This window comes from Dama dama, chromosome 10, assembly GCF_033118175.1.
Source record: "Dama dama isolate Ldn47 chromosome 10, ASM3311817v1, whole genome shotgun sequence".
In the NCBI taxonomy this organism is placed as follows: Eukaryota; Metazoa; Chordata; class Mammalia; order Artiodactyla; family Cervidae; genus Dama; species Dama dama.
In genome coordinates this window covers 36344877-36371463 of record NC_083690.1, presented here as the reverse complement: position 1 = coordinate 36371463, position 26587 = coordinate 36344877, and the positions used below count along the sequence as shown (strand labels likewise).

The following is a 26587-nucleotide window of genomic DNA, read 5'->3' as shown; positions in this document are numbered from 1 at the left end:
AAAGATGGGGTGCCTTTGCGGAAGAAGAGTAGGAACAATGGGTTTTGCAGGTAGCGCACATCGACGACCAATAAAGGCTGGTTCTCTAGTGGGATCACAAAATGGTGGGAAATGCTTTAAAATGGTTGCTGTGTCCGCGAAAACGGAAGAGTCCCTAAACCTCTGCCCTGCGCAAGGAGAGGGGAGAACCATTCCTGATGAAGTCCGGGGGCTCCGCGATTAAACACAGGTAGAAAGCAGCTGAATGCCAACTGGTTTAGACTTCGGATACATCCGGGGAAGCGCGACCTCCGACCTCGGCGGGAGGAAGCGCTCCCTCACGGCCAGAGTGGGGAGGGGGAGTCTACCGCCCTCCCGAGGCTTGGTCCCGCCTGGCTCCCGTAGTTCCTCTCGCCCGCACAGGTCTCGTCCCGCAGAGCGCGCGAGACTTCTGGGTGCCCGCCCCTTCCCATCAGTCCTCGGTGCTCCCAGCCTTTCCCTCTCCTAGTTAGTTCTCCATCAGGCCCTGCTGGGTGCAGTGTGTGGTTCCGGGAGCTGTTCTGTGGGTGACGGTGACGCAGGCGCAGCTCGAGCTGCGCGCGCCGACCGTCCATTCTCGGCTGTCCCGGTTTCTTCGCGTCTATCCGGCCCCGTCGCCAAGAGCCCTCAGTCTCCTCACCCTCCTCGACTTCCCCGTCGCGCGCCCGAGGCAAGGGGCGGGCCCAGATCTCCCAGGGTACCTGCTGGCTGGACCGCGAGACTAACGGCCGCGACCGCTTCCAGGTGGGGGGAGGGGCCTGGAGCGGGAAGAGCCGGGCTGGGGCGGGAAGCTGGGAGACGGGCTTGCGGGTGGGCGGGGAGGCCGCTGGGGGCGACTGGAGAGTCGGAGGCCTTATGATGGCGGGGTCGGTGGAGGGCTGGCCTTTGTGGAGGGAGGCGGGCATGCTGCTGCAAAGGGGGTGGGGTGGGGTCCTCTGCTCCTGTCGTCATTGTTGAACGCCCAGATCATCCCTCTCCGGATTCCAGGCCCCCTCAGCCAGCGCCATGGGTGACAGTGATGACGAGTATGATCGAAGGCGCAGGGACAAGTTTAGACGAGAGCGCAGCGACTACGACCGTTCCCGGGAGAGAGATGAAAGACGTCGAGGGGATGATTGGAATGACCGGTAAGACACAGTTTTTTCTTAATTTCGTCCACTTGTTTTATTGTCGGGCATTCAAGTTTCATTGCATTTTTCTTAAAACTTTGTTAGGTCGAGCCATATGAAATCGCTCGTTCTTGACTGTTTTATGTGGTTCGACTTCATTGCTCTATGGCTTAATTTTTGAAATGTCCAGAAGATCAGAGCAGCAGAAGTAAGAATTTGACTAGGAAAAAGCAGTGTTTGTGTGTGCATTCTATTGTTTGTAAGTTAATACCCCCAGAAAGTTGACTCAAAAAAAAAAAAGTAATAATACAGAATTGGCTTGATTGGAGAGGTGGTAAGACTATTTCTCTATCAGGATATGATTAAATTTCTTGTAGTAGTGTAGCCTGGAATCAGAAAGAGTTCTTTGAACAGTGATCAGTTCAGTTCAGTTGCTCAGTAGGGTCGGACTCTTTGCGACCCCATGGATTGCAGCATACCAGGCTTCCCTGGAGATTGCTGGAGATTGCTCAGACTCATTGAGTTGGTGATGCTATCCCTGATCCATGGATGGGATTAATTGATTAGGTTTGGCGTAGCTAGTGATTAGCTTTCTGGGATGTTCTGGAGTAGATTAGAGTTGAGGTTTTTCCCTTAAATAATTGCTATTTAAAGGAATTGAGGAAGATTTTTATCTAAGGAATATCACGAGTATCTAGTCAGTGACTTGATATCACAGACTTGATTTGGAAACAGGTTATTAGAAAAAAAGTTTGAGATGGCTTACTGCAGTAGCATTTATTCATTCAGTGTCATCTTGAAAAAGAAGCTTAGTAAGCCGTTCAGTGTTTCACTAAACGTATCTCTTCACTGGAGGTGGTCTGCGCCACCTTGTTTTCTTTAGTATTTTTCTAAGTCCGAAGATGCTTTTCTGGTAAGCAGCCTGGGGTGACCTCTAAAAATGGTGCGCTATTCACTTGACCCGGAAAACCCCTCAAAATCATGCAGATCAAGAGGTTCAGATCTTCTTGTTCACTTTAAGAACACTCATGAAACTGCCCAGGCAATTAAGGGTATGCATATCTGAAAAGCCATTAAGTATCTGAAGGATGTCACTTTAAAGAAGCAATGTGTGCCTTTCCGTCGTAACGGTGGAGTTGGTAGGTGTGCATAGGCCAAGCAGTGAGGCTGGACACAGGGTCAGTGGCCCAAAAAGAGTGAATTTTTACTGCACATGCTCAAAAATGCAGAGAGCTGGTCGGATCAACCTGTACATGAGTTCTCCTTGCCTCGCTGAGATGATCCTTACTGAAAAAGAACAGCTTGTTCCTAAACCAGAAGAGGAGGCTGCCCAGAAGAAAAAGATATGTCAGAAAAAGCTGAAGGAACAAAAACTTATGGTCTGGGAATAAATGCTGCAAAAAGTTAATGCAAATAAAGGTGTAAAAAAACAAAGGAAGACAAGTAAGGGCACTCTTCTGAATTCTGAAGATGGCCAACGGATAGTTATTGTCCTTAAGGAGTTGACAATCTGGGGCTTGGAGTGTGGGGCAAAATGGCCTTGGATGTATGCTGTAAATGAATATATTCATCTATGAGAGGTCATGATGAAGATGTGAAATGTTGAGGGAACAGATGTGAGGGAGGGGAGAAGTGGTGGAGGTGGTGCATGGGAGGCTGACAGGAAAGGGACACTTAGCAAGGTTTGGAAAGATTAGTGGGAATTCCTCAGACACAGGTGGGGTGAACAACTTGGAGTTGGAGACATAATGTTGTTCACAGAAAAGAACATATGTTCTAGTTTTTTTTCAAGTAGTGGTTCTCAAAATCCCTCAGAGGTCTGTGAGCCTACAACTGTTTTTTATCTTTTAAAATTTTTGTTCTTTTTTAAAAATTCTTTTTCATTATGGTTTATCACAGAGTACTAAATAGTTTCCTGTGCTATACAGTAAAACTTGTCACTTACCCATTCTACATGTAATAGCTTGCACTTGGTAACGCCAAACTCCCACTCCATTCCTCTCCCCACTTGGCAGCCACACGTCTGTCTTGTATGTCTATGAGTCTGTTTCTGTTTCATAGGTATGTTCATTTGTGTTGTATTTTAGATTGCACATGTAAGTGATATCATATAGTATTTGTCTTTCACTTTCTGAGTTGCTTCACCTAGTATGATAATCTCTGGGTCCATCCGTGTTGCTACAATGGCATTGTTTCATTCCTTTTTATGGCTAAGTAGTATTCCTTTGTGAGTACTATACACCATAGTGTATACACTATACATGGTTTATCCATTCCTCTATAGGTGGTTATTTAGATTGTTTCCATGTCTTGGCTACTGTAAATAGTGTTGCTACGAACATAGGGTTGCATTTATCTTTTTGAGTTTCGGTTTTGTCTGAGTGATACCCAGGAAAGAATCCATTTGCAATGTGGGAAATCTGGGTTGGGAAGATCCCTTGGAGGAGGGCATGGCAACCCAGTCCAGTATTCTTGCCTGGCGAATCCCCATGGACAGAGGAGCCTGGCGGGCTGCAGTCTGTGGGTTCACAGAGTTGAACACGACTGGGTGACTAAGCAGGATTGCTAGATCATACGGCAAGTATAATATCAGTCTTTTGAGGAACCTCCATCCTGTTTTCCGTAGTGGCTGCAGACAGCTTACATTCCTGCCAACAGTGTAGAGGGGAGGTCCCCCTTTCTCTACACCCTCTGCAAGCATTTGTTACTAGCTTGCAACTTTTAATAGTAATGCTAGGGTAGTATTGCTGCTTTCACTGGATTGAGGTTTGGTGCTCTGGCAGTGGTGAGGGAGACTGCAGGGGCCCTAGCACAGTCAAAGCAGTGGCAGCAGTTTTTAGTAAAAAGTTTCATGTACTGTCGTTGAAGAAGCAATAACAATTTTAAACTTTACTAAGTTAGATTCTTAACTTCTTAATATAGTTCTTAATATATATGATGACTAGGAAGTATGCATAAAGCACTTCTGCATATAGTATCACCTGGGCTTCCCAGGTGGCGCAGTGGTAAAGAATCCGCGTGCAAGGAAGGGGTTCAATCTCTGGATTGGGAAGTTCCCCTGGAGTAGGAAGTGGCAACCCACTCCAGGATTCTTGCCTGGAAAATCCCATGGACAGAGGAGCCTGGTGGGATACAGTCCATGGGGTTGAAAAGAATCAGACATGACTGAGTGACTAGCCTGCACGCTTGTAGTAGAGTGTTTATCTTGAGGAGGAGCTTTTGTGGGATTGAGTTGTGAGCTGAATTAACAGCCTTGAACCCTCCTCCCCAACCTGTGAGATACCGTTTTTGTTTTTTACCTGAATGGACAGCTGTCAAACAGTGCTTATTCACATTTGGGTTTTTGGTAGACATTTTCTTGGGAATAAAAGCTCAGAGAACGCGCTGCTCTTGTTCAGTCACTAAGTCGTGTCCGACTCTGGTCCCGTGGCCTGTGGCACGTCAGGCTCCTCTGTCCCCGCTGTCTCCCGAGTGTGCCCAAGTTCATTTCCATTGACTTGGTGCTGCTGTCTAACCACTTGTTGCTTTAGGGAAAATTGTCAGTTTTGTTGCCAATAAGAAAGTGGAACTTTCCAGTGAAAACTAAAATTTTGGAAAACTTTTATCTGCAATGTCAGTTTGTCAGCTCCCCATTGCTTTAAAGACTGTTATGATGAGATAGGTAGTGATACTAAATGATTATATTTTAATACTGTGTAATGAGATGTGCCAAGGTCCATTAAAAGAGCAAAGTAGAATAATGAACTTTAATGTAGCAGAATACAAAATGTTGATTTGGTTTCAGATTCAGCATTGCAACTAGCCTTTAAGATACTATCTCTTGCCAAATTTTGGGGAGTATCAAAAACAGTGAATAGGAAATTCCCTGGCAGTCCAGTCGTTGGAGACTCTGGGCTGTCACTGCTGAGAGCCCAGGTTGGATTTCTGGTTGGGGAACTAAGATCTCAAAAGCTGCATGGCACAGCCAAACCAAACAAACAGAATATCCCCAATAATCTGAACAGGTTATTAAAGTACTCCCTTTTTCAAGTAAGTATCACTGTGAGGCCAGATCTTCACATTTTCCAACCAAACAATGTATGTTAACAGGTTGAATGGAGAAACATATACCAGTTGTCTCCTTTGAAATTAAGCCAGACCTTCAAAAAATTTGTAAATGAAAAAAAACAGTGCAACTTTTTTCACTAAATGTTTTTTTTGGAAAATAGCATTTCTCGTACAAATATATAATTTGTATTACTGTGTAACTTCAAAGTTAATAGTTTTTTTTTCTGTTCTAATTTTCAGCTAAATGTTAATAAATATAATTCACATAAGCAAAAGCTCTTTAATTTTTAAGAGTGTAAGGAGGTCCCAAGACTGAAAAGTTGGAGAACTACTGGCTTATAGCAGAGGATTTTCTTTTGTTAAGATGGAGATGGGGTTCACTGGTGATTGGTAGAGAATCTGGAATGGTCGCCAGGAACCAAAGTTTTGAATTTAAGCGAGGGCACATGACACGTTCGCGTTTGTGTCTGAGAAAGAGCCCTTTGACCTTGGAGAGGAGGAAGGGGAGAGACCAGAGGTAGGGAATACAGACCAAGGCTCTACTTAAAAGGAGAAGGGGCCAGGACCAGGGCACGTGGACCTGGGCTGAGTTTATGGGAATGGCAGGGAAAAGGATAGCCTTCGTTGGGTTTGAGACAGAGAATTAATAAGCTGATAACAAGTTAGTGGTGAGAGTGACCCTTGATAACTGGATGCGGGACAGTCTGTTGGTGCAGCCAAAAGTGGGAAACCGTGGGGGCAAGGTGCGGCAAGTTTGGGCGCATAGCGATGGAAGTAACAGGTTTGATTCTGATCGCATTGAATTGGAGGGGACAGTAATAGAAGGAGTTGGTAACATTGGTCTGGAGTTCAGAAAAAGGCCAGGCTGGAGGAAGGGTTGACGAGCCATCAGTTTGTGGGTAGTGGCTGAAGTGATGGAAGTAGACAAGTCTTTCTCCTTAGAGGGTGGTTTTGGAATACAGTTTCCAGCTTTTAGTCTGGGTATCTCAGATCCAGTACTTCAGCTACCTGATGCAGAGCCGACTCATTGGAAAAGGCCCTGATGCTGGGAAAGATTCACGGCCAAAGTAGAAGGCAGCAGAGGGTGAGAAGGTTGGAGAGCATCACCGACTCAGTGGACATGAATTTGAACAAACTAAGAGATAGTGAAGGACAGAGGGGCCTGGCGTGCTGCAGTCCATGAGGTTGCAGAGTCGGACATGCCTTTGCGACCGAACAACCACTCAGGACAGAAAGAGCCCGTCCAGGAGTGTGATCTTGGGATACCCGGCTGTGTCGTTGTATTCACCGCCACTTGTTCTTACCTCCAGAGAGTGGGACCGTGGCCGGGAGCGCCGCAGTCGGGGCGAATATCGTGACTATGACCGGAATCGGCGAGAGCGCTTCTCCCCTCCCCGGCATGAGCTCAGTCCCCCGCAGAAGCGCATGCGGCGAGACTGGTGAGATGGCAACAGTCTCTCTGTCCTCTCTCCGGGCCTCAGCTCTCCTCCCTCACTTCCGCTGAGAGCTTTCTTGGTCATTTCCTCTGCTCAAATTTCCCCTCAAGTCGTCTCTTTTGGTCCCTTTAAGCCCTTGTGGGAGAGACCGCAGTCCACGTGCACCCCTCCCTTGGTCCCATCCTCTGTCCTCTGGAGAGATGCTTGCCTTCTCCGTCTGACTTTTGTGTCCCCCACCCTCAGGGATGAGCACAGCTCTGACCCATACCACAGTGGCTATGAGATGCCCTATGCTGGGGGGGGTGGGGGCCCAGCTTATGGCCCCCCTCAGCCCTGGGGCCACCCAGACGTCCACATCGTGCAGCACCCTGTTCTGCCTATCCAGGCCAGGTGAGACCTGCGCTTCCGGGGGGCCGGGAGAAGGGGGTCCACACTTGGGGATGGATTGGGGTGGCTGAAGCCAGGAGAATTGGGTTGGGCACACAAGAGCACCAGTGGGCAGTGGCGGCCATTGGTGCCTCGGGTGATGGTCTTGGTGGGCAAAGGGAGAGGGCAGCTGGCTGCCTTGGTCCCCCCATTCCCCCACCCTCTTCCCCCACATCCAAGACTTCCTGACCCGTGCGTCCCCCTGCCACCCCAGGCTGGGCAGCATAGCAGAGATCGACTTGGGCGTGCCGCCCCCTGTGATGAAGACCTTCAAGGAGTTCCTGCTGTCCCTGGATGATGCTGTGGACGAGACTGAGGCAGTCAAGCGCTACAATGACTACAAGCTGGACTTCCGGAGGCAGCAGATGCAAGACTTCTTCCTGGCTCACAAGGATGAGGAGTGGTGAGTGCCCCCCCTGCCTGCCGTCCTGTCCCTGGCACGTCTCCCCTGGCCCCCCAGCGGAGCCTGCAGTCCTGTCCTCTCCCCATCTCCCCAGTCCAGCACTTCTGGGGGCGGGGGAGGGGAGTGTGCCAACCCTGGCTGATGGGTCTCCTCACCTCCACGTCCGCCACGGCCCCCCCACCTCCCTTCCCCGCTGTCCTCGGTGAGCGAGCCACCTCCAGGCAGCTGGCCAGAGCCACCTGTCCTCTGGGGCGGCAGATGCACTGCCTCTCCCTTGCCGTTCGGGGTCACTGCCATCCCTGGTCGCCGGGACCCTGTGTGGTGGTGGCGTCCTCCCAAAAGCAACGAGTGAATCCAGACAAGAGAAGCAAAGCTCTCAGGATCGTTTGACAGAAAAAGAATTTTGATTTTTTTCCTTTTGTGGATGTTTTAATTTTAATCAACCATCTTTTCCCCCCTTCCTGCTCCTCCTCCTCCTCATCCTCTTTCTGCTCCTCCTCCTTGAAAAGAGCCAGAACTGGGAACTACACCCGCTCATCGACGGAGCTCGGAGCAAACCCACCTCCACCCCCACCATACCCAGCCCATACATGAGCCCCCTGGGCTGACCGCGCTGCCCGGGCCAGGCAGACAGGCAGGGCACCGTTGTGCACAATGCAGCGGTTTAGCTGAATGTGATTGCTCAGGCAGCTAGTCAGTCAGGGCCCCCACCGCGGAGTCCCGCGGGGGTGGGGCACCCGGGCCGGGCGCCCCAGCCAGGAGCCAGCCGGTGGCCCACCAGCCAGCATGGGCCCTGGGCGCGGCTAGTTAAATCTTGAGCTCTGTTTGACCAAGCGGCCAAGGTAAAGATCCTGGAGGTGACGCCTGCGGCTTTCCCTTCCTCTTCTGCTCAACTTGTGGTTCTGTTTTCTCACTGTCTCCTCTTTCTTCTTAACCCATGTCCTTGTCTTACTCGCTCATAAACCTGTCATTCTTTCTCTGTCCCCGTTCTTGTTGCTAACACCTCTTTCCACTGGGTTTTTGTTTTTTCCTGGTTTCCATTTGGTATTTAGTTTTCCTCCTTGTTTTTGTTCTGGGACTTTCTTACACTTTGCCCTTTCTTCTTTGCATATCCTAATTTCTTCTGTCCTCCCCGCCCCCTCCTGCCCAGGGTCCTATTTTAAGTGTTTTCTTTTTCATGCTCTACCTTAACCCTCCATCCCTGTCCTCTCTTGACCCCTGTGGGCAGGACCTGAGGTTATAAGGGCACTTCAGTTTCTCCCTTTGGTCTTTCCCTGTCCCTTCACCAGCTGCTTATTTTCCCTAGGGGGGAGAAAGGTGTCCTGCCTTTTGTGGCTTTTCCTTTCTGGTGATTTCAGGTTTCCCTGTCTTCCACCAAGGGATGGAGGGAGCTGGTGGGAATAATCCTTTTAATGATTCTAGTTTGGGGTTGGCTCGGAGAGGGAGGTTCTTTGGGACCTACTATTTCTTTAGTGTTACTCTGGGAAGCTGTGGGAAACTGCACTCCTTAAAATTTGTGTTTCCCAGACACTTTGGGCAGTCAGTCTGCCTCCAGCCCTGACTCCCCTGTAGTCATACTCTTTCCAAATCCAGAGCTCTTAGTTCCTGGCTCTCCCCCAGATCTTCTCAGAGCATAACCTCTGGTTCCTTTCTGGGGGTTTGGGTGGTTCAGGTGCACCCCCTCCCCTGATCTCCACTGTTATGACCTTCTGTGGGTGTGAGAGGATGGGGGCTGTGCCCTGACTTTCCTGGGCCCCTCCCCATGTCCTGGCCCTGGCCTCCAGTGACTGTTTGGCTCTTCCTCGCCCCTTCCTTCTCAGGTTTCGGTCTAAGTACCACCCAGATGAGGTGGGGAAGCGTCGGCAGGAAGCCCGAGGGGCTCTGCAAAACCGACTAAGGGTGTTCCTGTCCCTCATGGAGAGTGGCTGGTTTGATAATCTTCTGTTGGACATAGACAAAGCTGATGCCATTGTCAAGATGCTGGATGCAGGTGTGTGGATTGGGAGGGGTGGACTTGTCTGGTGACTAGGGTCTTGGCTGAAGATGAAAATCTATAGAAAGCCAGAGGCAGAAGGCCAGGACCCTTGGATTGTGACCTCTGCTCCCTGTGTTGGTAGCTGTGATTAAGATGGAAGGAGGTACAGAGAATGATCTGCGGATCCTGGAGCAGGAGGAGGAGGAGGAACAGGCAGGAAAGCCTGGGGATCCCAGCAAGAAAGAGGAAGGCCGTGTCGGACCAGGCCTGGGTGATGGAGAGCGCAAGGCCAACGAAAAGGACGATAAGAGAGAAGACGGCAAACAGGTCTCAGGGCTGGGGCTTCTGGCGCTGTCTGTGAGGCCTGGGGGGCGGGAAATGGGTATTGGGTGGGCGAGAGGCGAAGCTGTGGGCTGAGCTGCTGGAGGGTGGGGCAGGGCCCGCTGAAAAAGGCTGAAGGAGAGAGTGATGTTCCTGGTGATTTGTCTCTACCTCTAGGCTGAAAATGATGGTTCCAGTGATGACAAAACCAAGAAGTCTGAAGGCGATGGGGACAAAGACGAGAAGAAGGAAGACACCGAGAAAGAAGCCAAAAAGGTAGGTTCTCGCTTGGGCAAGGTCGCAGTCGGGGTGGGGGTCCTGGTACCTGACTCCCCTCCTGGTACCTGACTCCCCTCCTTGCTGTGGGTCTCACAGAGCAGCAAGAAGCGGAATAGGAAGCACAGTGGCGATGACAGCTTTGACGAAGGCAGTGTGTCCGAGTCGGAGTCAGAGTCTGAGAGTGGCCAGGCCGAGGAGGAGAAGGAGGAGGCTGGTGTGTTTCATTTTCAGTCTCTTCCTGCTGACGGTGCTGGGGAGGGTGAGGGGCTGGTGTGGAGGTGAGAGATGGGTGAAGTTGGTAAGGAGGGGGGCCTTTTGGGAGAGACTGGTGGGGGGAGGCTTTGCAGCTTCTCTGTCCTCCGCTCATCGAACGATGAGTTTTCGCGGACTCCCACTGCTCCCTGCATAGATGAAACACTCAAGGAAAAGGAGAAGCCCAAGGAAGAAGAGAGGGAGAAGCCTAAGGACGCCCCTGGGCTGGAATGCAAACCCCGACCCTTGCATAAGACGTGCTCTCTCTTCATGCGCAACATCGCGCCCAACATCTCCCGGGCTGAGATCATTTCTGTGAGTGGGGGCAGGGATGACAGGCAGGCTTTGGGAGGGGACGGCAGGGACAAGAGAACCCGGCACTGCTGCTGATGCACACACGGCCCTGTTTCTCTAACAGGGAGGTCCCTTTCCCCTGGGCCCATGGCCTTCAAAGAGGCTGGCCCTGACTGCAGCATTTGCTTTCAACTGCTGCTATTCTTGAGCCCTGTATTGTTTTCTCCCCTAGTCCAAGGAAAGATGAAAAGGCAGTTCCCCAGGGTTCTAAGGACATAGGGATTGGAGGAAGAAATAAATAGTTGAGTCACTAGGTAGGGTTTCTCTTTCTCTGCTTTTCCAGCTTTGTAAACGATATCCAGGCTTTATGCGTGTGGCATTATCGGAGCCCCAGCCGGAGAGGAGGTGAGGAAGGTGGGGAGGCGTGACCCTGGATACCTTGGGGAAAAGGTTTAGGGAATATGAGTGGCCAACATCACCTCCATCCCAGGATTATGTGGGCATTTTCTTGTTCAGGTTTTTCCGCCGTGGTTGGGTGACCTTTGACCGCAGCGTGAACATTAAGGAGATCTGTTGGAACCTGCAGAATATCCGAGTGAGTGCTGGGAGTGGGGCTGTTGAGGAAGAGAAAGTAGGGCCTCGCATGCTCCGCACAGTCTCGTTCCTTTGTTCATTGACGGCTTCATCCATCCAGTCCTTATTTCACCCATGGTGTCTGCCCATGTGGACTGCATGCAGTTGTCTCTGGGTGTGGCCCTGAGACTGCTGGAGTGAACAAGACATCCTGGTCCCTGTCATCAGGGCGCTCAGTCTGATCACTGGCGTGCTCAGCTGGGCCAGTCTTTAGTGGCTTTTCTCGGGTGAGTGTTGGTAAGCTTTCGGTTCCCTCCAGCTCCGGGAGTGTGAGCTGAGCCCTGGCGTGAACAGAGACCTGACTCGTCGTGTCCGCAACATCAATGGTATCACCCAGCACAAGCAGATCGTGCGCAACGACATCAAGCTGGCAGCCAAGCTGGTCCACACACTGGACGACAGGACCCAGCTCTGGGCCCCGGAACCCGGGACGCCTGCCCTGCCAGCGGTCAGTGACTCCTCGGGGAACTTTTTACCACCTCGTCAGCTGGGGGCCCCTCTGGCCTTACCTGATCTGTAGCATTGACCCCTTCTACCCACCCACGTCTTTGCCCTTCTGGGCGGCACCTTCAGCTCCAATGAAACAGATTGACATTAGTGAGTATTTACGGGCTAAGGCAGAACGTAAATGTAATATTATATTTATAAATATAATATTATATAAAATATTATATTAAAACATAAGGGAGAGGTAACAGGCCAGCTGAGTCCTGAACTCCTTTCTGCCCCACTTTGCCATTTCAAATGCGAAGGTTCCTTGGCTTCCCTGAGGAGTTTTGTCTGCCTCTCTCACCTCATCTCTCACCCTTCCAGAGTCTGCCCTCGCAGAACCCTATCTTGAAGAATATCACTGACTACCTGATTGAGGAGGTGAGCGCTGAGGAGGAGGAGCTGCTGGGGAGCAGTGGGGGGGCCCCTCCTGAGGAGCCTCCGAAGGAAGGGAATCCTGCAGAGATCAACGTGGAGCGGGATGAGAAGCTGATCAAGGTGCCAGTGGGAGTGGAGCATGGGGTGAGGGAGAGCCTGGCTCTGGCGGTAAAGGGGCAGGAGTGATGAACTCATCGCTTCTCATTTCTCTTAGGTATTGGACAAACTCCTCCTCTATTTGCGCATTGTGCATTCCCTGGATTATTATAACACGTGCGAGTACCCCAATGAGGATGAAATGCCCAACCGTTGTGGCATCATCCACGTTCGGGGGCCTATGCCACCCAACCGCATCAGCCATGGGGAAGGTGAGTTCCCTGCTCCTCATCCTGGTTTCTCTTGCTCTCAGCTGCCTCTGGCCTTGGTTCTGCTCTGGTAGTAGTGCTCTGCCACCCTCTCCTCCACCCTCTTCTCCGATCCCTTCCTGGCTCCCTTCTCCAACCTGCTCCTGTCTGTACCCCAACAGTCCTAGAGTGGCAGAAGACATTTGAGGAGAAACTGACTCCGCTGCTGAGTGTGCGAGAATCTCTTTCAGAGGAAGAGGCCCAGAAGATGGGTCGCAAAGACCCTGAACAGGAAGTGGAAAAGTTTGTGACCTCCAACACCCAGGAACTGGGCAAGGATAAGTGGCTATGCCCTCTCAGTGGCAAGAAATTCAAGGTCTGTGATTACAGAGTTGTGTTGTTAGGATAGTGGGAAGAGAGGGTTGAGCCAGGAAGCCTCAAGCCTGGGGAGGAAGTGCTCACTGGGATTGGAGAGGGGAGGACTGTCCTTGAAGCTTAGGTCTGGGCAGCGAGGGAGCCCACACTGTTCAGTCTGATCACCTCCTCTCTTCACCCAGGGCCCCGAGTTTGTACGTAAACATATCTTCAATAAGCATGCAGAAAAGATTGAGGAAGTAAAGAAGGAAGTGGCCTTTTTTAACAACTTTCTCACTGATGCCAAGCGCCCTGCTCTGCCCGAGATCAAGCCGGCTCAGCCACCGGGCCCTGCCCAGAGTAAGATACGATCCGTGAGGGTCTGCCCCATTCCCTGTCCCTTTTTTTTTTTTTTCCCTGTCCCTTGACTGTTCAAAGACTCCTGGTTCTAACTTATCAGACCTGTTTTTACCCCACTCTCAGGCCATATTACTAAAAGCTAGTTGTCTCTCTCCACACCCCCCCCCCTCCCCGCAGTAATTCATGTTCCTGTCCTTGTTGTACTCCCCCCAGGTCTGACTCCGGGACTTCCCTACCCACACCAGACTCCCCAGGGCCTGATGCCCTATGGTCAGCCCAGGCCCCCCATCTTGGGCTATGGAGGTAAGTGTAAGAGGGAGTTGAAGGACTTGAACTGGGGCTGGGAGAAAGAAAACTTAGGGTATAGTTGAGGTCACAGTGTTTCAACTCTGTACTGATCTTTTTCCTAGCTGGTGCTGTTCGCCCTGCGGTCCCTACAGGAGGACCCCCATACCCCCATGCTCCCTATGGTGCTGGCCGAGGAAACTATGATGCCTTCCGAGGCCAGGGAGGTTACCCTGGGAAACCTCGAAACAGGTGAGAATGGGCTAAGATGGTTACGTTTTTTTGGCCCTCTGCAAACTCCCTTTCAGAGACCCTCAACTCTAACCCCATCTTAACTCTTTCTGACTGCACAGGATGGTCCGTGGAGACCCACGGGCCATTGTGGAATACCGTGACCTGGATGCTCCAGATGATGTTGACTTCTTTTGACTCACCTACTCTTCCTCACTCCTGGTATCATCTGTACTTGTGACTGCCTTGTCTTATCCAGCTCTGAGAAGTTTTTGTACGTTCAGCCCTACTGCCAGTAAAAGCATTTGCGTGGTGACTCTTGGCTTAGTATATATGAAGTGTTCATTGCTCAGTCGTGTCTGACTGTTTGTGACTCCATGGGCTGTAGCCCACCAGGCTCCTCTGTCCACGGAGTTCTCCAGGCAAGAATACTGGAGTGGCTTGCCGTGCTCTTCTCCAGGGGACCTTCCTGACCTAGGGATCGAACCTGGGTCTCTTGGTTTGCAGGCAGTATATATATATATAGTACAATATTGACCTCCCCGAATTCTCCCCCCAAATTGCTAGGGCCATGGTTAGCTGGGTCTTGCCACTTTATTGACAACAAAAGTCCCTGGCTTTGCTGGGACTTACTGGGGGGTTTGACATTAAGCAGCCTCTGCCTTTGAGATGAGGGTGGATGAATGTGTACAGGACTAGAGGCTGCTCAGTGCTGGGAACTTAGCCTCAGTCCAGGGTGTGGTTCTGCTCTTTGGAGTTGCAGCTGGTCATGCACAGGTTGTAGAAGGAGTGGGGGTCAAAGGCTGTGCTTACCTCTTGCCAGCCCACCCAACCAGCAGCCTGTAGTTCACTGGGGTTCTTCGGAGCACCCCAGCAGTGAGGGTCCAACACCAGGACATAGGCTTCGGTTCCTGGGCCCAGGCATACTCCCAGCAAGGCCTTGGACTGGGCATCTGCATCCCCACCAACCATTACAGGCCCCCCGCCCCCCGCAAAGTGGGAATACAGCCTCTCCAGTTCCCCCTGAAGCCCTGCTCCACGGGGAACGTGACACAGCCGCCCTTGGGGCCCCCCAAAGTGGTCCAGGCAGAGGCTGGCTTCTACACAGCCAATCCAGCTCTGAGAGCCCCGGAACCCGGGGGGCTTGTCGCCCATGTCCTCCAGGGCCGCCTGCACTGCACCCAGTTCGGGTACGCCCATGGGCCGGCCCTCTGGCCACGAGAACAGCGTCTGCAGAGTGCGGTAGCCACATCCCCAGCCGCGGTCGTCCACTCCGTCGCAGCCGTAGTGGTAGTAGAGATAGTGGCCCGAGAGGAGGGCCAGGCGGGTAGGGCCGCGGCCGGGCAGGGCCAGGCCCAGGTGGACGTCCTTCAGCAGCTCCAGGGCGGCGGGCGGGAACGGCGGTTGTCGGGCCAGGCAGATGCGTCCTCCAAGCAGCGCGGCGCGAACTCCGGGTTCCAGCGCTCCTTCTCCGCCCCAAGTCTAGGGCTGACCGCAGGCAACACCGGCTCAAGGGCCCCGGGATCGCTCGTCTGGCCCCTGGTAGCAGCGCATGGCGCGATCGCGGCGGTGAGGACCAAGTAGGTCCTCGGGTCTCCCACAATGCACCGCCGCGCCGGCGCCGCCGGCTTCACTGCGCAGGCGTGAGCTCCTACTCGCGGGCGGGCCCTACCGGCTGCGGCGGGGAAGACAGTACGCTGCGCCCAGCATCCTCTCCCCGGTCTGAGTTTAGCACCCACCCCTTTATTCACTCCGCCCCAATGGTTGGAGCATTCTCCCCGGACCCCGGCTCCCCAGTCGCGCACACTCCCGTGGCTGTTAACAGTTTATTGGCAGCCCAGAGGGCGAAGGCACCGCGGGGGAGGGGGCTTGGCCCGAGGCATGCAGAGGGCCGGGAGCCCCAGGGGAAATTCGGGGGTGGCTGGGCAGGGTCTAGGGATCCTCCGTGTAATATCCCAGCCCATAAATAAATAGTATATACAGCTGAGGGGCCAGGCGGAGCGGGCAGGGCAGGGGATGTGGGGGTCCCGCCTGGGTCACAGGTCTGAGCAGCGATCCTGCTTGCTGTAATGGTCAAACTGGTTCTTCCAGTGCACCATGTAGGAGCTCCAGCGATGGAACTCGGCCTTCCACTGGCGCTCCGCCTCGTCCAGCGTGTCTGCGGCCAGAGTGCCCGGCAAGTGGGTGGGGGGAGGACATGGGGAAGAACGGGAACGGACATGCGGGGGTTGGAGAGGGGGTAGCGTGAGTTCAGAGAAGACACGGAGAATGCAGGCGACCACGTGGGGTGGTGGAAAGAGGATCAGGAGAATATGCGAAAGACAAGACCAGAGGGCGGGCGAGGGTAGAGGCGGAGCCAGAGAAGAATGGCGGGGAGGAGGAGGGAGAGGAAGAAGATGACCGGAAGACAGGAGGACCGAAGGGATCAGAGGAGGAGGTCCGTGGGTTGGTGGGGAAAAGAGAAGAGACAGAAATGGTTGGCGTTTATAGCTCCACTAGGGGGTGCTATCTAGCCCCAGGGCCTCCCTCACCCCCAACACCGAGCTCAGGCTCCAGAGAATAATTTTATAAAAAAAAAAAAAAAAAAAGAAAATTGACTTTTTCATTTCCATTTAAACAATGAAGGTGTGTGGGTCCCTGAGATGGGTCGTAGGTGTACCCCCCCCCCCCCCCCGCCCTTCCCTGTCTAGTTTCAGTTTCTCGGTTTGAGGAGGGAGGGGGCGCTGGGTCGAAGATCCCTGAATGAGGCCCTTCCCCGCGATCCGACCACTCTTTAGAGGAGGGGGTGGGGGGCCCTGAGGCCGGAGAGGGGAGAGGCCGTGGTCACAGCCGCAGGAGCCGGGAGAGGAGGAGAAAGAGGAGGAGAAGGAGGGGCAGGGGGAGGCCGGGCCTGGGCCTCGGGGCCGCCTCCCCGTGGGCGGGGCCTGAGCAGGTGCAGGGGGCCTCCGAGGCTGGGGGGAGAAGAGAGGGGTTACACCCGGCCGGCTCCCAGTCCCCTCTCTCTCTTTCTCCATGCCCCTTTACGCCCCCCGCTCCCCCGTTCCACCCAGCCCCTGCCCGCAGGCCCCGGCGTACCGGTGGCGCTGAGCAGTTTGGGCAGGAAGCGATTCCAGAAAGCGCAGGCCTGGGCTCGCAGCCCTCGCCGCACCTCTAGCGGCCGCAGATTCAGGCTCACGTACTGCTGCGCTCCCGCCGTGTACGGTGGCCACTGTGGGGCTTTGGGGTCCCGGGGGTCATTGGGGTCTCTGCGGAAGGAAAGGGGAGGCTCAGCCCCTGGGGGCTGGGTAATGGAGATGGGGAGTAGGAGGGGGCAGCCTGCTTCCTGACCCCTGCCCTGCCCTCTTAGGCTCCAGGGAGAGCCCATCTCCTCCCTCCCACCACCTCGTTAATCCTTTCTCTTTTCCAGCATGCTCTGTCCTCTGGGGTCTTTCCCTTCCTCCTGCCCTCCCTCTTTCTGTTGTTCCTATTCTTGTTCTTTGGTGTTTTTTTTTTTTTTTTGGCTGCACTCTGCATGCAGTAGTTCCACACCCTCTGCTGTGGAAGCCAGAAGTCTTAACCACTGGACCATCAGGGAACTCCCCATTGTTCCTCTTCTTTACTCTCAATTATTTCTGCTCCATCTTTGTTTCTCCCATTTAAAAAATTGCTCTGATTTACTGAGCCCTTTCTTTATAACCAGGCCCAGTCATAGCTCTAGGAACATCATTACTTCTGCGGACACCCAGGTGATGGGGATATTTATGGTCCCCTTCTTCAGACAGCTAATAAAATCATCACCGGTCCAGCTGATCCAGTTCTACAGTCCATGCTCCAATCTGCTACGGTGATTCCTTTATCCCTCCGCTCTCTCCTTGGGTCATCAGGACCTTGCCTTCCTCTTCCCCTTCTCTTGGGGTCTCCTCCATCATTCTCTCTCTCCCTCTGTGTCTCCTTTGTGAACCTGCCCTCTCTCTCTGGCCCTTTGTTTATGTGCCTGCTTATCTCCTCCCCTCTCTCTGTTTATCCCTGGCTCCTGGAGGCCCTCCTTCCCTCAGCACCGCTGACCCTGTGCGGGCGAAGTTGGCCCAGTATCTCATCAGTCGCTGGGCAAAGGTTCTCTCCTCGATGGTGTAGTTGAGCGAGGGTTCCAGGGGGAGCCCGAAGATGAACTCAATCTCATAGCCGTGGGGCACCCCCATCCAGAGGGGCCAGGAGAGCGTGGATGCACGGTGTTCAAAGATGTAGGCATAGACGCGAGCGCCCTGAGCGGCCAGTCGCCCAGCCAGCTGGGCCACGGGGCACACGACGTTGTGGTCACCCACCACATCACTCAAGGCCTCCCTCAGGCGTGCTGGATCCTCAGGGTGCAGCCAGTCTGTGTAATGCAGGACCACAGCCTCGGCAGCCAGGTCACTTGCCTGGGGGACCCCGACCCGCACCCCGGCCAGGAACTGGGCCCGGCTGATGAGAGACTCGTTGTCTTTGCTGAAGCCTGGGGCCCCATAAACCAGAAAATAGGAGCCCTCATCCTTCACCACACCCACCAGCACCTGGGGGGACAGGATGGAGGGATGCGGGGGAGGGGAAGCACAGACAGACAGGCAGACAGAAACAGATGGACAAAAAGCCAGAGAGAGGAAGTTATAGACCCGGAACCAGGGAGGAAGAGAGAGGTTGGGGAAGGGAAAGAGAGAAAGAGAAAATATACCCACATTTCCTTTCCTCTCTGACCCTCTGACCACCCTGGGATGGAGCCCTCGGGGAAGAGGAGGGGGCCATGGGGCCCAGAAGCCCAGGCCTTTGGGAGTGGGTCTGGAGCCACCCTCATGCCTGGGTCCCCAACGGGAGGGGCGGGTGAGAGAACAGGCCTAGATGAACCAGCTCCACCCACTCTAGCCACTAGTCACCTGCAGGCCATGGAAGTCTCCAGCATTGATGAGGGCCTCGGGTGTGTCACTGAGGAAGTCTCCGTCCACCACAGGCACGAAGGAGAAGCGGAAGACGCTTTCCTGAGGCAGCACGTGCCACTCATGGTCCACCAGATCCTGAGCTGGCCGCATTCGCAGGCAGGCCACCAGCTCTGTATCATTGCCACCAGCCCCGCCCGGGGGACAGCCCACGAGGCGGGCCAGCAGTGTGGCCCTGCGGCGGGCCTCTCCTACGCCCACTGTGGCCCAGGGCCCATTGGGCGCCCCGCTCTGCAGCACGGCCCTGTGGAACAGGCCCCGGCTGGGTGGGGACAGCAGGTGCATGCCCACGGAGGCGGCACCTGCACTTTCTCCAAACAGAGTCACCGACGTTGGGTCCCCCCCGAAGGCTGCCACATTCTCCTGCACCCACTGCAGTGCCAGCCTCTGATCCAGGAGCCCCACATTGCCTGGGGCCTCCCGGCTCCCTGGCAGGGCCAAGAAGCCAAAGGCACCCACCCGGTAGTTCATGGACACCAGCACAGTCCCCTCGGCCTGGGTCAGGAAGCGGCCATCGTACACGTCCAGGGAGGAGGCCCCGCTGTAGAAGCCACCCCCATAGATCCAGACGAGGACAGGGGTGGGGGACGAAGGCCGGGGGTACGGTGTCCACACGTTGAGGTAGAGGCAGTCCTCGCTCAGCTCACGGTTGGGGTTCCACATCTCGGTGCCCTCAAAGCCAGGGTACAAGGTGTCCACATATTGGTAGCAGACGCTTTGGAAGGCCGTGGCATTCAGCACCCCTGGCCAGGGCCGCTTGGGCTCCGGTGGCAGAAAGCGACGGGGGCCCACAGGTGGCTCTGCGAAGGGGATGCCCAGAAAAGCAGAGACAGGGCCCCTGGGGGCCATTAGGCGGAGGCCCCGCAGCCGGCCCCCACGCACCATCACCAGCAGCTCTGGGTCCTCTGGGCCCTCGGCCTCTGCCCCTCCTCCCAGGAAGAAGAGGAGGAGGAGGAGCGGGGAAGCCAGGGAGGGCGTGTGCAGGGGACACCACGGGGGCCTCATGGCTGCCAGGGCAGGCAGGCGTCTGCTGGGAGAAAGAAAGGCAGAGGGTGAAGGCTCGAGGCTGCCAGGAGGAAGGAGATGATTAGGTAACACTCTTGCCCAGGGGTTATCACTGAGCTGCAGAGGAGGTGGGGCAGTTTGGCAGAGAGGAGGAGAGTGGAGGGAGGGAGGAAGACAGGCAGAGGCAAGGACACAGAAGAAGCTAGAGGGGACAGAGATCAGGCACACGCGCCCGTGCACACACACACACACAGATAAATGCAGGGAACGGAGACAGACCTGCCCAGCAATACCCTCCCCTGCGAGGCAGAACCCACTGCCCTCACCTCCTTCCCCCAGTGGAGCGCCCTGGGCCCAGTGGAGGCACCGCAACTACAGGCTGCAGGCCACCGACAGGGGCGGGGCCCTCACTGACGGGAGGCGCCCGATGGGGGAACTTGAGGTGGCGTGAAGGCGCAGCCTCTCCTGCAGTTGGCCAGGGCCGGGCCCTGGAGGGGTATGGGTTGGGCATTCACAGTGTGGGAGTCACAGGCCCCGGGGTACCCCAAATACTGCCTACTCCATACCCTGCCCCACCCAGCCCCGCCTCATCCACTGTCTGACACAGCGCACTGGTACCGGCGGGTGCCCGTCTACTGCGCACCCCGCTCGCCTAGCTTCAGACAACAGGCTCGCCAGCCCTGGCCCCCCAGGACTCAAGTCCTCCATCCATCCGATGCTGCGGTGCACGCTGCCGCCGGCGGGGGGCAGTAGAGGCCGAGAAAAGGACGGCGCTCCCCGCCCCGAGTCCAGGAGCAGGGAACTTGGGGCGGGGGTCTGGGGGCTCGCGGGCATTGCCGAGGGGTCTGAAGGGCGAACCGGGACGCCTGTATTCTCGAAGCTCCGGAGATCCCCGGCTGCAGGGGCAGGGGCGCTATTTTGGGGCAGCAGCTGCTGCGGTTCCGGCATCTCCAGCCAAGGGATCAAAATTCCCCGGGTCGGAACTCCCCCCCTCTCCCGCCGGTCACCCCTCACCCAGCCCTCGCCGTCCTGAGCTGGGTGGTGGTGATGGAGATTAACTAGGAAACCCGAGTGGGGCTAATTATAACTCGGGGCTTCCGCTAAGCCTCCCCTATCCCCAAAATAGAGACGGAGTCCCCGCGGGAGGGGGACGCCTGCGTCTGGGAGGGGGCTTCGGCTGGCGCTGCGCAGGGGCATTGGGGTCGCGGGATCCCGGAGGACCCAGCCGCGCTCCAGGAACCTGCGCAGCTCAGATTCCGCCCCCAAGCTGGGGGCATCTTCCGGGGGGCTCCGGACTTGGGAGAGAGCAGGGGCAGCGGCGGTCGGGGGTCCCCACAGGAATACGGGAGCAGTGGCGGTGGCGGGCCCTGCGGGCTGCCGTCTCCCGCGCGGGCAACCGTAAGTATGCGGCGGCGGCGGCGGCGAGGGAAGAGTTAAGGATGAGTGTGGGGCGGTGGGGGGCGTCGCTGGGCAGGCCCCGGGGCGCGGGGGGCGTCCCGTTTGGGGGCCTGGGTCCCACGGGGAGCTCACCGTACCCGGGCCGCGGGATGGACCTCTGCCCGGAGTGGTGGTGGTGGGGGTCCCGGGTGGGGCGGGAGACTCACCTGAGGCGGCCGGGCCGGGCCGGGCCGGGCCACGCCGGGAGCTGGAGGCGGCCGATGTTCCCCGGCGCAGGCTGAGCCGACTCTGACAGCCGCCGCCTCCGGCCCCCCGCACACACCCCCTCCGGGCCGCTCGGCGCCCCCGCCCGCCCCCGCCCCCGCCCCCGCCCCTTGTCTCCGCCCCCGCCCCTCCCCGCCTCCCCCCGCTGCCACCTCCCCTCCCTCTCCCTCCCTCCAAGCCCAGACCCAGAGACCCCGGGGCCCAGACGGACTCCAGTGACAGACGACGACAGACGACAGACACGCGCTGACAGACACGACCGAAAGAGCCTCAGCGGCGGAGCAGACACCCACAGGGACAGGCAGACGGACAGAAGAAGCCCGCGGAGACAGACACGTGCGGACGGCCTCCTGCAGTGACAGCCGGAGACAAACGCAGTGACCGACACTCACGGACGGACGGACACACTTGGAGAAGTCGGGGCTGGGGGCCAAATAAATGAGCATCCCTGGCCGCGACAGCGCAGGGGTGGCGTGGGAGGACCAGCACGCGAAAACTTGGCTGACGACCCTCTCAGGGGGCCGGGTGACACTAGTGGAGGAAACGTGACACCTGTGGGAATGAGGCTGTGAACAGGAGAGCAGACGGGATAGGAAGTGGACCCCCGAAGAGGGAGGAGACCCCTCGTGGGAGGGAGAGGTGACCCCGGGACGCCCGAAAAGGAAGGCCAATGTGGTGGCACGCGAAGAGGCTGCGGGGCGAGGCAGCATTCCGCCGCCGCCGCAGTGGAAACTTCCGGAACCCCCGCGGGTGGGTTCGCGCCGGTTCCCTGACGGGTGACCTCGGACTTTCGTCACGAGGGTCCGCTCGGGGCATGACATCACCAGGCCAGGCTCTCATTGGTCGCCGCGGCCAGCAGGTGGGAGCGGCCTGGCCCGGGCGCCCCTAGCCGGGTCGGAGGGGCTGGGCTGCAGAGACCACCCGCCCCCGTCCCCCAACCCAGGTCCCGCCCTACAGGGAGTCACCCATGGGGACGGTGCGGCCACGGCGGCGTCCCCGCGCCCGAGGTGAGGTGGAAAAAGTGGGCAGCGGTGTGCTCACACGAGCGTGCCGCACGTAAGCCCCTTCCTCTCCTGGGACCGCGGGCTCGGCAGCCCGCTCACTGCGTGGGAGAAAGGCTGGCGCGGGCGAGCTTTGGGGCGAGCGTGCGCGTCCGCGCGCGCGCGCTTTGGTGCGGGGCGCTGCGTGGGGTGGGCGCGCGCGCGGACGCGCACGCTCACTTGGCCGCCGAGCTCTCCTCAGCGCCCTAAGTCGCCGACAGCCGTCACTAGGGGCCGGGGGGGCGGGGCAGGGCGCGGGGTCTCCGGGTCTCGCGAGGACCGCGGGAATCCAGAGCCGTGCCCCGCCCGGGGCCGCTGGTTCACGGCTCTCCAAGCTGGGCGGCCCCCAGTCTGCCCGCCCATCACGCGGGAACAAACACCGGCCCTTGCTAGCGCGGGACCGGCGCTGGGTCCACGTTCCGCTTGCGGGAGGCGGCCGCCAGGTGGCGCGGAATGCCGCCGCTCCGGCCTTGGAAACTGGAGGCCTTTGAGGGTGGTGGGGGTGCCGCTCCGGAACCGTCTGTGCCACGCGGGCGCGTCACTTGACTTCTCTAGTCATGAGGTCCTAGGCTGGAGCACGGAGATAAGGGAGTGAAGCACAGCTTATAGCCTGGGGGTGTGAACTAGTGATAGCCTAGAAAGTGAAAAGACAAAGGGCGTGTTCCCAGAGTTGACTGCTTGCTCTTGCCCACTTGGGGGGCAGTACCTGTGGGGTAATCCATGGCCGGTAAGGCCAAGGCAGGTTGTGGAGCTTTCTGAAGCCAATCAGAACTTAATTTTGTCGGGGAAGGGGTGGAATATGGAAGGTCAGCCAGTAGGAGAGGGAAGGGGAAGTTGCCTCTGAAGATGCTCGAGATTCGGGGGCGGGAAGGGGTTGCCCCTTTATGTCATCACTCTCTCCTCCTACCCCAGGCGTGGGGAGGGCAGGGCCAGAGCTGCAGTAGGGAGATGGAAGGAAGGGCAGGCAGGCAGGCCGGTAGGGGGGTAGGTGGGGGATCCGAGGAGAGTGTTCTGTTCTTGGAGCCCCTACTGTGCTTCCCCATGCGCTCGGGGGAAGTTGAATGTCCAGTCAGAGGAATCTGCAAGTCTTCGTGGGGTCCTGGGGCTCGCAGGCCCTGTGCCTGAGCAGTAGATGCTGCAGAAAGAGGCCCCTGCCCTGGGAGATGTGCGAGGCCCACCCCCCTGCCCCGACATCCTCAGCCTGCAGTCTGTCCTAGAATTGTGAGGATGGAGGAGACCATGCAGGTTGTATCCCCACCTCAGAGAATTTTAAAATTAGCAGCGGATCACCAGAGAGAGCCAGGATAAAGGGGTGCAGGTGTTGGGAGATCCACAGGGCATTGGAGCCAGCCCTGGACTGGGTTTTCTCTCAGTGTTCTGCTGACTGCCGGGGAGGTCCCTGCAGGGGCCCCACTCCTCTGGGCTTCAGTTTCCCAACTTGTCAAAAGGTGGATTGGACCTGAGTGAATGTCAGAATCACAGGGCCACTTAGAGGGGCTGATCCATTGGGTATTAAGTGGAGTTGTTAGGTAGGCATTTTTAACAAGCGACCAGGACAGATCCCTGAGGAGAGGTCCACAGGAGGACAAATGCTGGATGAGGTACCCGCCCCCCTACCCCAGTGCGGCCGGACTGACTTCCTCGGGATCAACAGGCTGTGTAGGTCAGTAGGAGGTGCTGTGGGCAGTTAGCGGATATAAGAACAGGGAGTCCTCTGGCCACCAAGCTGGATGGACAAGGACTTGAGCCTGTTCTTTAAATTGGATAGAACTTCTGGGAACAATTCCTCTTTGTACCTTGAGCCTCTCCCCAACCTTTGTCAACATGGGGACCTCACCTGTCTAGCCATGACATCTGTCCCTCCCTAGTCCAACATGGTCAGCTTCCCAGTGTCCTCTGTGATCCCAATCTTGGGCATAACCACCGCTACAGAGATGTCCTGATCCATTTCTTCCTTTACCATGTCTGTTTATTCAGGAATCAATCAGGCTTCTACCACCAGTGATGCCAATTCTACTTCCCTTGCACCTCTGTCTCCCACATTTGCTAACACAGGGGACCCCTACTTCCATTATAGTCCTTGCCCCACCTCTGCCAACAAAAAGGATTTTCATGTCCTCTGTTTATCTGTTAGGATTTGGTTCAGGTATGTGAGACAGAAAACCACACTATAATGGCTTGAATGAAATGTAATGGAAATGTATTTCTCTCTTAGATAAAAGGGACCCAGAAGCAGGCCATTCAGGGTTGGCGGGCTGTCCTCGATACCAGGGACCTGGTTCCTTGACAGAGAATTTTGTTACCTGTCTTCAGTATGTAGCTTCCACTACATGGTATAATATGGCTGCTGGAGCATCAGCCATCACATCTACATTCCCAGCCAGCAGGAAGGAGGAAGGTCTGAAGAAAAGGGCATTACTCCTCCCTTTAAGGACATTTCTTGGGAATCACAGACACAGCACTTCAGTTTATAGCCCACTGGCCAGAACTTAATCCTAAGGTCATAACTGGCTATACAGGAAGTTCAGAGATGTAGTTTTTGTTCTGGATGACTGTGTACTCATCTAAAATTTGGCTGTCCTGCTACTAAGGAAGAAGGGGGAGCAGATACCAAGGATACTGACGTTTGCCAAACCCCATGATGGTCTCCTTCACCTCTGTCAGTGCAAGACTGAAACACACTTCTAAAATGTTTCAACTCAGGGATGATGTCCCCCACCCTGTACCCCCATCTTCACCCCCCCCTTTTTTTGGCCATACCCCAGGACATACAGGATATAAAATCCCTAACCAGGGATTGAACCCTGAGCCCAGGGCAGTGAAAGCAGAAAGTCCTAACCACTGGACCTCCAGGGAATCCTGTCCATCCCACTTCTTTCATGAACATCCCCACCCTGCAAATTCTGTGACTTGGGACCTCTGCTAAACCCGGCTGCTTCTCCAGGGATATGTACCAGTTCTTGGGTGTTGGGCGAGGGTCTGGCAGAGGCTGGGGTGCTGCTGCCACAGCTGCTGGTAGCAGTGAGCTGAGGGACTCGGTGATGTGCTCCTTATCCTGGAGGAGGCCGGTGAGTGCACTGGGGGTGAGAATGAGGGTGGCAAAGGGGTTCCAGATGCTGAGCTTGCACTCGGGTCCTCCCATCATCCCCATGCTCGTGCTTGGAGCGAGGCTGTGCCGTGGGTTCAGGCCAAGGATATCCTCTAGGACTGCCCCCACCTCAGGCTGGAGGGCACCTGATGTGACCTCTTCCCCAACCAGCATTAAGTCGGGTGGTTGACCCGCAAAGTTGGGATCCTGAGCCATGCAAGAAAGAGACCCTCCTCCCCTCTCTCCACCCTGCCCTGCGACCCTATCTGAAGGTTGGCCTAAAATTCATTAACATTGGGGACACCTGAGTGGGGTTGGTGAGTAGCCCAAACTCAGCATTACTTCCACACCAGCATTTACTGGGAGCTTGTTTGCTAGCCACTGGCCTGACCACTTGGCAAAGCATCATCATATTTAATTCTTGCTCATAACATCCCAAAGGGATACACCCTGTAATCCTTACAAGGTAACGGACAGGAAACTGGAACTGACACACAGAGAGGTTAAGCCTTTGCTTCCTTTTGGCTGGTGAGAGGAGGCCCTGGGTTTTCGATGGGAACTCTGGCCTGTGATGGAGTTGGCGTGCTTGGGAGCCAGTCTCTTCTTCTGTGACTTACCATATGACCCATCGATCCCTCTCCAGAGTGTTGGCACTGGAAAAGTGAAATGTTCTGTTCTCATAGAAAGGCCACACATTGGAAATGATCCAAATGTTCATCCATCAGTGAATGAATGAATAAACTGTGGTATAGCCATACCACAGGATAACTCCGCGATAAAATGGAAGTTGTGCTCAGTCAGTCGTGTCTGACTCTGTGACCCCTATGGACTGTAGCCCGCCAGGCTTCTCTGTCCATGGAATTTCCCAGGCAAGAAGACTGGAGTGAGTTGCCATTTCCTACTCCAGGGGATCTTCCCAACCCAGGGATTGAACCCATGTCTCTTGCATCTCCTGCATTGGCAACTGTATTCTTTATCACTAGTGCCACCTGGCAAGCCCAAATTGATATACCAATAACTTGGACGACTCTCAGAGGCATTATGCTGAGTGAAAGAAGCCAATCTCAAACGCTTCATTTATATGACTTCTCACAAGGACAAAGCTGCAGGAATAGCGGGCAGATGAGTAGTCTTCAGAAGTTGGAAGAGGTTGGGACAGAAAGAGTGCTGGAGGGAGGTCTTTGTTCTGAGTTTTTTCGCCATGTGCCATGT

General features: G+C 55.7%; 3 protein-coding genes across 13 annotated transcripts; 1 reads left to right on the top strand and 2 right to left on the bottom strand.

Moving 5' to 3' along the window:
- Nucleotides 1–431: 431 nt before the first annotated feature.
- SRRT (serrate, RNA effector molecule) lies at nt 432–13950 on the top strand. Of its 4 annotated transcripts, none has more exons than XM_061153515.1 (20): nt 432–762; nt 1006–1145; nt 6485–6613; nt 6854–7000; nt 7251–7439; nt 9260–9429; nt 9557–9741; nt 9913–10011; nt 10111–10228; nt 10424–10581; nt 10904–10965; nt 11077–11155; nt 11453–11641; nt 12007–12180; nt 12275–12428; nt 12587–12780; nt 12962–13118; nt 13332–13421; nt 13529–13655; nt 13757–13950. In XM_061153515.1, the coding sequence occupies exons 2-20, from the start codon at nt 1024–1026 to the stop codon at nt 13830–13832; spliced, it is 2619 nt and encodes an 872-aa protein (XP_061009498.1). In that variant the 5' UTR covers nt 432–762; nt 1006–1023; the 3' UTR covers nt 13833–13950. The 4 variants fall into 4 exon arrangements, with proteins under 4 accessions (XP_061009498.1, XP_061009497.1, XP_061009499.1 ...); XM_061153514.1 differs by having other exon boundaries at nt 433–688; nt 13320–13421; XM_061153516.1 differs by having other exon boundaries at nt 433–762; nt 13320–13421; nt 13813–13950.
- A 259-nt stretch (nt 13951–14209) lies between these two features.
- On the bottom strand, nt 14210–15362 carry UFSP1 (UFM1 specific peptidase 1 (inactive)). Its single transcript, XM_061153526.1, has one exon. It carries the CDS (start codon nt 14832–14834, stop codon nt 14361–14363), a length of 474 nt encoding a protein of 157 aa, XP_061009509.1. The 5' UTR covers nt 14835–15362; the 3' UTR covers nt 14210–14360.
- Nucleotides 15363–15467: 105 nt separating this feature from the next.
- On the bottom strand, nt 15468–21290 carry ACHE (acetylcholinesterase (Yt blood group)). Of its 8 annotated transcripts, XM_061153525.1 has the most exons (6): nt 21190–21290; nt 19912–20073; nt 18521–19610; nt 17679–18163; nt 16710–16879; nt 15979–16585 (listed from the first exon to the last, which is right to left on the bottom strand). In XM_061153525.1, the coding sequence occupies exons 3-6, from the start codon at nt 19583–19585 to the stop codon at nt 16458–16460; spliced, it is 1848 nt and encodes a 615-aa protein (XP_061009508.1). In that variant the 5' UTR covers nt 19586–19610; nt 19912–20073; nt 21190–21290; the 3' UTR covers nt 15979–16457. The 8 variants fall into 8 exon arrangements, with proteins under 8 accessions (XP_061009503.1, XP_061009507.1, XP_061009508.1 ...); XM_061153520.1 differs by lacking the exons at nt 15979–16585; nt 21190–21290 and adding an exon at nt 15468–15792 and having other exon boundaries at nt 19912–20096; XM_061153524.1 differs by lacking the exons at nt 15979–16585; nt 21190–21290 and adding an exon at nt 15468–15792 and having other exon boundaries at nt 17679–17899; nt 19912–20096.
- Between the last annotated feature and the right edge of the window lie 5297 nt (nt 21291–26587).

Bases quoted from the DNA above. Each gene is read 5' to 3' on its own strand.
- SRRT (XM_061153514.1), top strand. From the start codon at position 1,024: ATGGGTGACAGTGATGACGAGTATGATCGAAGGCGCAGGGACAAGTTT. The intron at 10,966-11,076 runs GTGAGGAAGGTG...TTTCTTGTTCAG, and splicing joins GAGCCCCAGCCGGAGAGGAG to GTTTTTCCGCCGTGGTTGGG. The intron at 12,429-12,586 runs GTGAGTTCCCTG...GTACCCCAACAG, and splicing joins CCGCATCAGCCATGGGGAAG to TCCTAGAGTGGCAGAAGACA.
- UFSP1 (XM_061153526.1), bottom strand. From the start codon at position 14,834: ATGGGCGTACCCGAACTGGGTGCAGTGCAGGCGGCCCTGGAGGACATG.
- ACHE (XM_061153518.1), bottom strand. From the start codon at position 20,096: ATGCCCAACCCATACCCCTCCAGGGCCCGGCCCTGGCCAACTGCAGGA. The intron at 18,164-18,520 runs GTGACTAGTGGC...CTGTCCCCCCAG, and splicing joins GAGACTTCCATGGCCTGCAG to GTGCTGGTGGGTGTGGTGAA. The intron at 16,586-16,709 runs GTACGCCGGGGC...TTCTCCCCCCAG, and splicing joins CAAACTGCTCAGCGCCACCG to CCTCGGAGGCCCCCTGCACC.